General features: G+C 45.7%; 2 protein-coding genes and 1 non-coding gene across 5 annotated transcripts; 1 reads left to right on the top strand and 2 right to left on the bottom strand.

Annotated features, from left to right (window-relative positions):
• Window positions 1-1850: 1850 nt before the first annotated feature.
• trnaa-ugc lies at window positions 1851-1922 on the bottom strand. Its single transcript has one exon. It is a non-coding gene; the product is annotated as a tRNA-Ala (tRNA).
• A 236-nt stretch (window positions 1923-2158) lies between these two features.
• LOC112220925 (histidine--tRNA ligase) lies at window positions 2159-7200 on the top strand. 2 transcript variants are annotated; one of them, XM_024382902.2, is made up of 13 exons: window positions 2159-2363; window positions 3719-3808; window positions 3995-4114; window positions 4248-4343; window positions 4516-4641; window positions 4809-4916; window positions 5045-5143; window positions 5278-5371; window positions 5451-5578; window positions 5781-6056; window positions 6178-6294; window positions 6425-6571; window positions 6884-7200. In XM_024382902.2, the coding sequence occupies exons 1-13, from the start codon at window positions 2274-2276 to the stop codon at window positions 6941-6943; spliced, it is 1551 nt and encodes a 516-aa protein (XP_024238670.1). In that variant the 5' UTR covers window positions 2159-2273; the 3' UTR covers window positions 6944-7200. The 2 variants fall into 2 exon arrangements, with proteins under 2 accessions (XP_024238670.1, XP_024238671.1); XM_024382903.2 differs by lacking the exon at window positions 2159-2363 and adding an exon at window positions 2393-3630.
• Window positions 7201-7258: 58 nt separating this feature from the next.
• Window positions 7259-11145, bottom strand: dnd1 (DND microRNA-mediated repression inhibitor 1). Of its 2 annotated transcripts, none has more exons than XM_024382905.2 (5): window positions 10426-11145; window positions 9785-9893; window positions 8334-8659; window positions 8078-8210; window positions 7259-7943 (listed from the first exon to the last, which is right to left on the bottom strand). In XM_024382905.2, exons 1-5 carry the CDS (start codon window positions 10444-10446, stop codon window positions 7432-7434), a joined length of 1101 nt encoding a protein of 366 aa, XP_024238673.1. In that variant the 5' UTR covers window positions 10447-11145; the 3' UTR covers window positions 7259-7431. The 2 variants fall into 2 exon arrangements, with proteins under 2 accessions (XP_024238673.1, XP_024238674.1); XM_024382906.2 differs by having other exon boundaries at window positions 9785-9890; window positions 10426-11141.
• Window positions 11146-13124: the final 1979 nt, after the last annotated feature.

Genomic DNA, 13124 nt, shown 5'->3' with positions numbered 1-13124 from the left:
AGCAAAACCTCGAAACATCCTTAGATTTCGTGCACCAGCTGTTGTTTACAAATATACAAAGGCCCTCCGCCCCTTGTCTTACCAGAGATCACTGTTCTATCCTGCCGAAAAAGCTTAAAACCCGCCAACTGTATGTTAATCATGTCGTCGTTCAGCCACGACTCAGTGAAACATAAGATATTACAGTTTTTAACATCCCCCTTGGTAGGATACACGTGCTCGTAGTTCGTCTGTTTTATTATTGATTGATTGTATGTTGGCTAATTGGACCGATGGTAAAGGTAGATTACCCTCTCGGCGACGGATACCCGGACCGTTGTCCACAATATCTCCGTATTTTCCTCCTGCGAATGACGGGGATGAGGGCCTTGTCGGGTGTCTGGAGTAAATCCTTCCCATCCGACTCGTTGAAGAAGAATTCCTCCAGTACGGGGGGTGAGTAATCGCTGCCCTGATATCAAGAAGCTATTTTCGGTGACAGAAACATAATGTACAAAATAAGTTACAAATAACGTGACAAAACATTTTTTAAATAATAATAATCTTAATTTAAAAAATAAAAGATCTCACTGCGCTAATTGTAACATCCTGTCACATACCTGTAGTTATAGAAGGAAAGGTGTTCAGTGCGCTATACCAGTCTGCTCAAATGATAAGAACAGGTTTGGGAAGGTTGTTGAAATCACCAGATCATCAACTGACACAATCTGATTGATGTCATTTTTCACTGTAAAGGCTCTTTAATTCAATTAAATTGAAACTAGTATGGTATACTGGCAAACATCTTAGTGCTGAAACAGACTGATATCATGTCTAGGACAACTGGAGTTAGACTTACAGTAACTGGTGTCAAGTGAGGCCAACTCCATATTTAACTTGAAGGACAGTACAGATTCATACTGTGACTATGTAGGTCCTGCTGTTAGCTGGGTATTGCAGGTCACAATAAGACTACTGTGCCTCCAACATTCCCCTGTTAACTAGATGTCTAAAGGGAGCATAAACATTGGGTGTTGCACAGACACCAATGCTACAGTTGAGAAGTGTGTGTGCGTGTGGCTAAAATAGGGTATTATATTACTGACAATCTACACATTACAAGCATAACCTAACCTGTAGCAGACATTTTCATGCCTTCAGAGAGACATTCTAAACAATAAAATATATCAAGTTTCACACCAAAACACTGATGTTTGTTTACAAAACATTCTCAGTGAGCACATGCAGAAAGCTGAGACTATAGACAACTCAACATCAGACTGTCTGTTGACATCAGACTGTCTGTTGACATTTGTTCATAAGAATAAGTGCAGCACAAATCCTTGACTATCACATAATAAAATGGTCGTGAAAATGTTATAAATCCAATCCAAATAAAGTTGATTGGTCATATGCACAGGATATAGTGTAAACGGTGCAATTAAATACAACAGCGTAATGTAAAAAAAACAACAGTAAGCAAACTACAAGTGAATACAAATACTATATAAATACAAGTAGTAAAAAGTAACAGAATGTGATGAGAGAAGAATAGGGCTCCAGAATATACTATGAATATATACTATACTATATGCTAAGTTAGGCTATTAGGCTCAACCAATGCCATGTGTATCTGAGTTCTTGAATTAACTTGGGTTACTGAGAACGTAGATAACAAATAATAGCCTACTGGAAGGAAAATAAAACATCTTTAAAATTTCCATCAAATTAAATCTAATATGTCATTTATTTCTGTTGATGAGAAACACTTTGTTGATTGGTGAATTTCTTCATTTATCCGGGAATATGTATAGTCAACTTCATCCGCTTCATACAATTGTAACACCAGAAAACATCTTTATCAAAAGGTGTGGAGATGCCGGGGATTGAACCCGGGGCCTCATACATGCAAAGCATGCGCTCTACCACTGAGCTACATCCCCTACATAGTCAGTAAGTGAAAAGCACACTAGTTATACTGTATATTAAGCACAAAATCAAGTTATAGTCAGTGTCGGAAGTGTGAAACTCTTTTTTATTGCAAGTGCCTTCGTTTCATTCCATGTCTTTCTGCTAAAACATGATTTTTATAGTGTATCTGGTATGTACTACTTACTAGCGCAAAATTGCTACATTGTTTCGTCACGCTCTGACAAACGCAGTCTTGAATAAACTGCGACTGTGTGGTCCGTGTAGGTATATCATCGGATCCCAGCTTCCGTTCTTCGAGGAAGAGTTAGCAGCAGTAGCACATAGATATTCCTTCTAGTTTCTTTGACATTAGACACAACACAATGGCCGATAAAGCGCAGATACAAGATGCAATTAAAACACAAGGAGAAGTCGTGCGGAAGCTAAAGACAGAGAAAGCAAGCAAAGAGCAGGTCAGTATTCACGACGTTCAGTTTTATTGACATTTGGTGGAAACTTAGACTCTCGTGCCATACGCGATAAACTAGCGGTAGCAGTGCCAAGACACCGGCCTCGACGGTTCTCTATCAGATGAATGAATCGCAAAATCGCTAGCTAGCGTTAGTTCAATTAGAAGTGGCATTCATGTCATGGTCATTGCTAAGTAAATAATGAATTATATTCTGATGCACGTGGCTAAGGTAGCTAATAATAGTGACCCAAATTATTCAGCAAAAAATAGCTGTCAGGCATCACGGCTGATGATGCAATCTCCCTGCAATTTGGCATAATTAGCAAGATAGCTGTCATAACATGCGCAATTGTTAGTGGGCTGGTCAATCGTACATTTGTTTTCCAGCCTGTGTGAATACATAGTTCCTTTCAATGGCAGAATGTTGAGCTTCTTGCTCTGAGTCTGTCTCCACCTTTAGTCTCTCTATCCTCAACTGTATTGTTCTCTCTACCTCTCCCTACCTGTTTCTCTCTGCCTCTCTTTCTCTGTGTTTCTATCTTTTTAATTTGATTTGAATGCCAAGGAGCTGGAGCTCAGACCTTCCTACATCACCGGATCAGGTCGTGTTCAGTAGGACACACAGTTTAATTATTTTGTTTTTATATCCAGATTTGTTCCTTGTGAACACAGCTCAGTGCTTGTCTGGTCCAGAGATAGGCCTAGTTCTGATTCCAGGGGTAAGTTAAGTCCTGCGCCCACCCATGTCTCTGGGCTGTGATAGGCCAGTTAGTTGGTTTAATTCTGGGCTGTGATTAGGCTTGATGGTTTGATTGACCCCTGCCTCTCGTGTTTTGTCCTCCATGTTGTGATGATGCGTTATGCCTGCCCTCCTCCCTAGTGATAGGGTTGCTCACCATTTTTCTCCTGTTCTTCCTGCTCGATGCCAACCACCCTGCTGGGGCCAAATCTACGTCCATCATCATCTACCTCCTCCACATGTCACTACTTGGGATCCAAACACTTCCACTGGATATTCCTGGATAACCCTGCTTTTGAATTGGATAACCCCTCACCTGTCTTGGTGGATGTTTTTTCTATTGGACTGTACTGCTGATGTGATGCCGCACTCCTGAACGGCCATTTGTGGTTGTTTTTTGGTTGCTTTTCCTGCTGCAATAAATACCCTGGGTATGGCATCCCTGTGTCTGTGTACGGGGTTGGCGGGCCATCGGTCTTGATTGTGTGACCGCTCTCTACGCACCCTTTCTGGGATGACTGTGTCTCAGGTAAGACCCATATTCTGGAGGGTGGAATGGGGGAGGATCGGTTCAAGGTCCTGGTGAACACTGATTTTTAACCTTGTTTCTTTCTTAGATTGATGAGGAAGTGGCCAAATTGTTAAAGCTGAAGGCTCAAATTGGAGGAGATGAAGGCAAACACCAATTCACGCTCAAGACTGCTAAGGTATAGACTGCCACCATGGAGAGTGCATCTCACAGGCAGTGGATGATCATTAAGAGAACTTGTTGTGTAATATGTTTACTACTTGTCTTTTTTGAAAGTCCAAATCACTAGGTGTTGTATTGCTTATGCACTATTTTTCTCTCTCTTGCCCTCCCATCTCTTAATCTCCCTCCTTCTCTCTCTCAGGGCACCAGGGACTATAACCCTAAGCAGATGGCCATCAGAGAGAGAGTCTTCAACACCATCATTCGCTGTTTCAAACGCCACGGAGCCGAGACCATCGACACGCCCGTCTTTGAGCTGAAGGTGTGTGTGCGTGGCAAATACACACACACAAAACACACCGTTGACGAAGAATAGAAAGAGATGAACTAGCCCCTCGATTTGTAATACATGATGTACTCAGGTTGACCATTTTCTCCCATCTCTGATTTTGTAGGAAACGTTGACGGGAAAGTATGGGGAGGACTCTAAGCTCATCTATGACCTGAAGGACCAAGGAGGAGAGCTGTTGTCCCTTAGATATGATCTCACTGTATCCTTGTATTAGTCCTGATGCATACATTGTTAAGTGGGATAGCTTGCAGGTTGGTAAGTTCATTCCCAAAATTCCCCTAAAGCAAACCAGCTGTATATCCCCTTGTGGGTTTTATCCACGTTGTGAGCCAATCAGGTGTCTACAAGTCCTTGACCCTGCCCCCTCTCAGGTGCCCTTCGCCCGTTACCTGGCCATGAACAAGATCACCAACATCAAGCGCTACCACATCGCCAAGGTCTATCGCCGTGACAACCCTGCCATGACCCGCGGCCGCTACAGGGAGTTCTATCAGTGTGTAAGCATCCAAGCGATCGGGTTATTGGGTGAAACGTAAACCCTGGTGTTAGACTTTCAACATCAACTTTAACATTGGAATAGTTCTTGGTTTCTACTACATCCAGGTGTTTGTGGATACACATGACCCATTTTCTAGCTCTCTATGTGCGTCTCTCCCCCTCACAGGATTTTGACATTGCAGGCCAGTACGACCCCATGATCCCAGATGCTGAGTGCCTGAAGATTGTCCACGAGATCCTGAGTGAGCTGGAGCTGGGAGACTTCCGCATCAAGGTAGGTCAGAGACGCATCCACACATACAGCACCCCCGGTCAAACATCTTGAGATACAATCTGAAGCAATGAATTTGTGGACGTACTCCTCCTAACTCTCATCCCCACCATAATATCCTCTCTGTGCAGGTGAACGACAGACGTATTCTAGATGGGATGTTTGCAGTGTGTGGTGTTCCAGATGACAAGTTCCGTACTATCTGCTCCACAGTGGACAAACTGGACAAGGTAAATCCACTGCACTCAACCCAACTCTTATGTGGTTAAGGAAATGGAATGCAGAACAATAAACCTGAGCAATATCTTAATATGCAAAACAAGTTGATAGGGATAAAATGTTTCTTTATTCTCTCTCTCTATAGATGTCGTGGGAGGATGTAAAGAGTGAGATGGTGAATGAGAAGGGTCTCTCTGAGGAGGCAGCTGATCAGATCGGACAATATGTCAGTATGCAGGGTGAGGACAGATCACACACGCAGACTGACCTTTGACCTTTCCCCTGTCTGAACTTGTCTGGTTGGTGTGTGTGTTCCAGGGGGAATGGACCTAGCTGAGCGCCTACTGCAGGACGCTAAGATGTCGCAGAGCAAGCAGGCGTGTGCCGGCCTCACAGACATGAAGCAGCTCTTCAGCTACCTACAGCTCTTCCAGGTCACAGACAAGGTGAGAGGTTGTCTGGTGACCAAGGTGATATGACTGAGGTAATCTGTACATCAACAGATTACTCTGTAGAGGCATTTAGTTTAACAGAAATAGTTTTGGGGGTCAGCGGTTATACAGATATGATCAGATGAAATTAGCCGGATAGGTTGCAGTCCTTTTGCCATATCATTAATCTTGTGTTCCTTCCTCTCTCCTCCCCCAGGTGGTGTTTGATCTAAGTCTGGCCCGTGGGTTGGACTACTATACAGGAGTGATCTATGAGGCCATTCTGACTCAGAACTGCCCGGTCAATGTGTCTGCGACCCAGAATGGGGTGGACGAGAAGGCAGAGGAGGGGGTGAGCGTGGGCAGCGTGGCGGGTGGCGGGCGCTACGACGGCCTGGTGGGCATGTTTGACCCCAAGGGCAGGAAGGTGCCGTGTGTGGGGGTCAGCATCGGCATCGAAAGGGTCTTCTCCATCATGGAGCAGAAGGCTGAGGTAAGGAAGGGGCATTATCAAACTGTCTATCAGCTGCCAGCTCTACACACAGGCTTGTTTATTCATAAGTGCATGAGAGAGCCTGTGTGTCTGACTGGTGTGTTGGGATCTGGCCCCCCAGGCATCGGCCCGGAAGGTGCGCACCACAGAGACCCAGGTCATGGTGGCCTCGGCACAGAAGAACCTCCTAAACGAGAGACTCAGACTGACCGCTGAACTGTGGAACGCTGGGATCAAGGTGTGTGTTCAATCTAAGTTTGATTACAGCGAGTGATGTGTATATAGAGTTAATTTCCACTTCTGAAAAGGCTTTGTGTGACTATTCATAAGAGGAACCTTTAATAGCACTGATATGACCGTGTTGTCAGACAGAGGTGATGTATAAGAAGAACCCCAAGCTGCTGAGCCAGCTGCAGCACTGTGAGGACTCTGGGATCCCCCTGGTGGCGATCCTGGGGGAGCAGGAGCTCAAGGACGGGGTGGTGAAACTCCGAACAGTCCACAGCCGGGAGGAGGTGAGTCACACACACAACTCCCTCTTTACCTCTGTCTGGTCTCCTTCACCATTAGTTACCATACCTGGTACGCTAGGTGGTTGCTAGTCCCCAGGACATTCAGTATTAGGCAAGACTGCCTTCTCTTCTTGTGCACCAGATGCATGGAGTAGTCTACAATCCATACTTCATATGTTAGTGCCACTGAATGAATTGAAAATATTGATGGGAGTGTAAATGCATTGATTGTTGCTGCCTTGGCCACCAATGTGCTTTTCCTGGTTGGATAAAACACCACCCCTCAAACATGTTTCTCTCTGGTCTGGTTCTCAGGTTGACGTATCGAGAGCAGAACTAGCAGAGGAAATCAAGAAAAGGACCTCAGATGTCTAAGTCATGGTCCAAAAAGTTCACCACAGGCAAACAGGGCTCACTGCTGCCTTCAACTGTGGAATTTGTTCCACTCGTCCAGGCTGCTCTCATTATATTAAGGCAGTGGTTTCATGCCAACTACCCAGACACCTGCGTAGCCTCAAGGACAATGAACATAAGACATACTGTTGCAAGTCACTGCATTACAGCTTCAGTCTGAGCACCAAGGTAAAATATGCCTGTTCTTTTAACCCACAAATAAACAGATTCATCTGGTATTTGCTTGATTAGTTCAGTTCAATACATGAGCATATTTTTTATACCACACAACTGCTAGACATTTGACAAATCTCATTTTATTATGAGAAACAATTAAATGGTGCAGAAACATGCAAAAGTGGTTCAAAATAAAAGTAAAATCATGCATCTACTTACTAAGTATAAAAGAGTGCAAAACATTAAGTATTTTCATAATTAAAACAAAGTATGGAATCTGTGCTTCAACACTATCAGGCCCTGTACAGAGCGCTGAGGACCTGCTGGGCTGTAGCTCTGCGAGCCTCTTCCTGTATGGCTCCAGGGGTGGGGCCGGGCAGAGTCTGCACCATCCCGGTGAAGGGTGTGGCCAGCCCCGGCACATACACCCGGTAGCTGAAGCACAGGAAACCGTCAGGCCCCATGTGGCGGTACTGCAGGTCATAGAGGGGCTTCCCCTGCCCGTACACCTCACACACACCCTGGAGCAGGGCTGCTGCATCCACAGGAGGCACCATGGTCACCTCCCTGGGGGATTCAGGAGCAGCGTGCACCATGGGAGGGGGTGCCCTCACAGCCCGGGAGAAGGCAGGGAGCTGACGCTGGGCGAGGCGCAGGGGAGGCCGGGGGCTGTCGAGAAGGGAGCAGCGGGGAGGTTTGGGAGAAGGAGGAGGCGTTTTGGAGGGTCTGGGAGGCTCTTCGTGCTTGGGCCTAGAAGAGGACTGCCACTTCAAAGTGATGGCCAGCCCAAAGCGTTTCTTAAAGGCTGCAGAGAGAGGAGAAAGGCAAACGGAACACATTAAAAGGTCAGATGGGAGCATTTCAAATGTAAGAACTGCTAACAGAAAGCTGTGTGTGCGCTGATCAGTACACTGAATCTCCATGAGAACCCTGGCCTACCTTCAATCAGCACCTTCTTGGCCATGGAAGCTGCATGGTGGGAGGCATAGACCACCACTGCAGACATCCCCTGTTCCCGAGGCCCTGCTCTCAGGGACACGCCCTCTACCCCCTCAGAGAAGTCCAGCAGCACCTGCAGGTGGGACACAAGAATTACACACAGACCAAACATCTAAACTGTAAAGTTCTGTTTCTACATGCATCATTCCCACCCCACAAGTCCCTCCACCTGAACCACCCACCCCTCCCTCCTGACCTGCAGCAGTTGCTCCCTCCTTGTGCTGGTGGGCAGCTCCCCAAGACAGAGCTGTCGTTTCTCTGTGCTGCGCCGTACACTGAGGCGTGCCCCTGACTCCAGGGCACGGCCATGCAACGAGCGGATGGCGGCAGCGGCCGAGGCAGGGCTGTCGTACTTGGCGTAGGCAAAGCCACGGTTCTGTCCGCTGAAGTTCATCATGAGGCGGAACTCCCAGAGAGGGCCCACCGCACGGAACAGCGGAATCAGCTGGTCCTCAAAGACATCCCGTGGGATCTGGCTGATGAACACCTCACAGCCCGGCCCAGGGGGGGCGCCAAGCCAGTCTAACCACCAGAGGGAGCAGTGGAGTCAGGAGTGGCTTTAACTTGCAAGTTATTCTCCCCCTAGCCTTTCTCCTAACTTTTTGATGTTTACAGATCTGAAGGGTATGGATAGGTATAAGCAGTGTAATGGAGGAACTTTTTCCACTTTACAGGTAAGCAAACATCGGAGGTGCCCAGGGACGTATTTCATTACGCGGATTCTGTTGCAAAACGTTTCTTAAGCGGAGGCAAATGGAACAGTGAGGGACCTACCGGAATGTTCAATAGAAACGGTTTGCTTTAGTTTGCTTCTGAAATAGTTACGTAATGAATACACCCCTGGTGAATTTGCCTTAATTCCAATTGGCTTGCCAGTCTTTTCACTGTAGATGAGTAAGTTCTCCATGTGTGAGCTGATCACTTCACCAACAGGTGTGTGCTGTTAGAGTGATTAGGTAAAATGGCTACTGCCATGCAGGAGATGGAGTAGGCATATAGATTTTGCCAAAATTATCCACAACTCTACAGTTCTTCATACATTGAATATACTTCCAGTGGTGGAAAAAGTATCCAATTGTCATACTTGATTAAAAGTAAAGATACTTGTGTGGTTCATTTTCTATTAAGGTAACCCTGAGAAAGTCTAAAAGTATTTGGTTTTAAATATACTTAAGTATCAAAAGTAAATGTAATTGCTAAAATATACTTAAGAATCAAAAGTATGTGTAAATGTTAAAATTCCTTATATTAAGCAAACCAGAGGCACAATTTATATTTTTTGGGATAGTTAGGGGCACACTCAAATATTATTTGCATACAGAGCATTTGTGTTTAGTGAGTCCACCAGATCAGAAAGATTACCAGGGATGTTCAATTAAGTGCATGAATTGGACCATGTTCATTTCCTGCAAAGCATTAAATGTAAGTACTTTTGGGTGTTAGTGTACTTTTTACTCCATACATTTTCCCTATTTTCTTTCAGAATGTATTTAAGTAAAAGTTGTCAAATATATATAGTAAAGTACAGATACATCCAAAGACAACTTAATACTTTACACCACTGGATACCTCAAACTGTCTGATGCCTACCACTGAAAACATGAGCATTTACAGCACCATAGGCCATTTGGTTCCAATCATACATACCATCTGGTGGACCTCCATATTTTCTCTGGCCATTGACTTGGGTCAGTTTTACGTCAGTCTCCTGCAGCCACATCTCCAGCGCCTTCATTCGCTCCGGGTTCAACACCTGCTAGAACAAAGATTGACACGTTTATCTTTTCAATCTACTTTATGAAGACACGTCGTGAGAGTATTATTAATCTGTCAATATATAGTCCAATTTTGAAAATGTGCTTTTTTGTTGTCCAACGGAGTGGGCAGTTGATCAGAGGCCTCTACTTGACATGTGAGTTTTGTAGATCAATACTAAACAATTAACCGCTTTTGCAAACAAACCTACAGAATCAGTTAACATTTTGCGACCTTTATAATACCCGAGAACGGCTCTCTTGTTTACAACTAGAAACACTTCGGGTGATACTAACAGAAGTAGGCTACGGGTGTTGAATTGTATGAGCAAATGTTTTGTGAAACAAGCAACATTTCGAGAACTTCACTTGCAAAAGGCATTAATTGCACACCATTGTCCAGTGTGTGAATCATAATACATGAAGGCCAGCAACTAGTGAACTGCTTTAGATACACGTCCATGGCAAGTTATCGGTGTCATGTTAATAAACAACGCTTTAAAACAAAAACGGTGTTATGCTATTTTAGTTTACCTGACTTGAACGCTCCTCCATTATCCTAGGTCTCGAAAAAATAGCAACAATTACCGAATCTGCTTTCTAGTCATTAGTGGTACCACGGTGAAATCCCGTGACCTTAGGTAAAAATCGATTGGATCACGGAGGAGGTTGGGGGCGTGTGCAAAGGTTGTTAAATTAGTCACGTTTGAAGACGATGGTGATGGAACGGCCACTTGAAGCAGTGCATGTTGAAAGTAATTTAGAGAAGAAGCCTCAAAGTATTTGAACTGCACTGGGATTCGACAGGTAGTTCTAGGTGCATTTTCAACAGGTGCATCCTTCGCTGATCCTGAGCTGAATGAAACATTTAAACGAAACAACTACACGTTTCAAATGATGACTTTGGTCCCTTACGGAGAGGGGTGCGACTACACCTTTCTCTCACAAGATGTCAGCCTGTCCCGCGGTCTGCTGTATGTAGGCCTACGTATGTGTCATCATAATGATTACGCTCTCAATACGACCTTGTGAACTTCTCAGTACACACGAATTGACCACATCCCCAAACGCAGTTTGCACACGGCCAGTCGTTCTGGATTGTGCAACAAAGTTTTTTTTATTTTATTCCTGCAGTGGTGTTATTGGTAACTCATCTGTAGGCCTATGGCATATAATGGAGCTACATCAGGGGAGGGAGTATGGGGTTTTGTAGTATTTTGTAGAGTATGAGGCTGGATTGGACCATGGGGTTAGGCTTGCTTGACTGGGTTTGGTGTGGTTCTGCTTTGTAGTGTGTTGTAGCCAGGTGTCACTGGGGCTGCTGTGTCTGTCTACAGGACTACAGGAAGAAATCCAGCCCAGTCACGGACCAGGATGTCTTGCTCCCAGGCAGACTAAATAACTTTTTTGCCCGCTTTGAGGACAATACAGTGCCACTGACACGGCCTGCAATGAAAACATGCGGTCTGTCCTTCACTGCAGCCGAGGTGAGTAAGACATTTGAACGTGTTAACCCTCGCAAGGCTGCAGGCCCAGACGGCATCCCCAGCCGCGCCCTCAGAGCATGCGCAGACCAGCTGGCCGGTGTGTTTACGGACATATTCAATCAATCCCTATACCAGTCTGCTGTTCCCACATGCTTCAAGAGGGCCACCATTGTTCCTGTTCCCAAGAAAGTTAAGGTAACTGAGCTAAACGACTACCGCCCCGTAGCACTCACATCCGTCATCATGAAGTGCTTTGAGAGACTAGTCAAGGACCATATCACCTCCACCCTACCTGACACCCTAGACCCACTCCAATTTGCTTACCGCCCAAATAGGTCCACAGACGATGCAATCTCAACTACACTGCACACTGCCATAACACATCTGGGCAAGAGGAATACCTATGTGAGAATGCTGTTCATCGACTACAGCTCGGCATTCAACACCATAGTACCCTCCAAGCTCGTCATCAAGCTCGAGACCCTGGGTCTCGACCCCGCCCTGTGCAACTGGGTACTGGACTTCCTGACGGGCCGCCCCCAGGTGGTGAGGGTAGGCAACAACATCTCCTCCCCGCTGATCCTCAACACTGGGGCCCCACAAGGGTGCGTTCTGAGCCCTCTCCTGTACTCCCTGTTCACCCACGACTGCGTAGCCACGCACGCCTCCAACTCAATCATCAAGTTTGTGGACGACGCAACAGTGGTAGGCTTGATTACCAACAACGACGAGACGGCCTACAGGGAGGAGGTGAGGGCCCTCGGAGTGTGGTGTCAGGAAAATAACCTCACACTCAACGTCAACAAAACTAAGGAGATGATTGTGGACTTCAGGAAACAGCAGAGGGAATACCCCCCTATCCACATCGATGGAACAGTAGTGGAGAGGGTAGCAAGTTTTAAGTTCCTCGGCATACACATCACAGACAAACTGAATTGGTCCACTCACACAGACAGCATCGTGAAGAAGGCGCAGCAGCGCCTCTTCAACCTCAGGAGGCTGAAGAAATTTGGCTTGTCACCAAAAGCACTCACAAACTTCTACAGATGCACAATCGAGAGCATCCTGGCGGGCTGTATCACCGCCTGGTACGGCAACTGCTCCGCCCTCAACCGTAAGGCTCTCCAGAGGGTAGTGAGGTCTGCACAACGCATCACCGGGGGCAAACTACCTGCCCTCCAGGACACCTACACCACCCGATGTTACAGGAAGGCCATAAAGATCATCAAGGACATCAACCACCCGAGCCACTGCCTGTTCACCCCGCTATCATCCAGAAGGCGAGGTCAGTACAGGTGCATCAAAGCTGGGACCGAGAGACTGAAAAACAGCTTCTATCTCAAGGCCATCAGACTGTTAAACAGCCACCACTAACATTGAGTGGCTGCTGCCAACACACTGACACTGACACTGACTCAACTCCAGCCACTTTAATAATGGGAATTGATGGGAAATGATGTAAATATATCACTAGCCACTTTAAACAATGCTACCTTATATAATGTTTACATACCCTACATTATTCATCTCATATGCATACGTATATACTGTACTCTATATCATCGACTGCATCCTTATGTAATACATGTATCACTAGCCACTTTAACTATGCCACTTTGTTTACATACTCATCTCATATGTATATACTGTACTCGATATCAGCTACTGTATCTTGCCTATGCTGCTCTGTACCATCACTCATTCATATATCCTTATGTACATATTCTTTATCCCCTTACACTGTGT

Source organism: Oncorhynchus tshawytscha, linkage group LG21 (assembly GCF_018296145.1).
Source record: "Oncorhynchus tshawytscha isolate Ot180627B linkage group LG21, Otsh_v2.0, whole genome shotgun sequence".
In the NCBI taxonomy this organism is placed as follows: Eukaryota; Metazoa; Chordata; class Actinopteri; order Salmoniformes; family Salmonidae; genus Oncorhynchus; species Oncorhynchus tshawytscha.
Note: the sequence above shows the minus strand (reverse complement) of the source record. Positions and strands in the feature narration are given on the sequence as shown.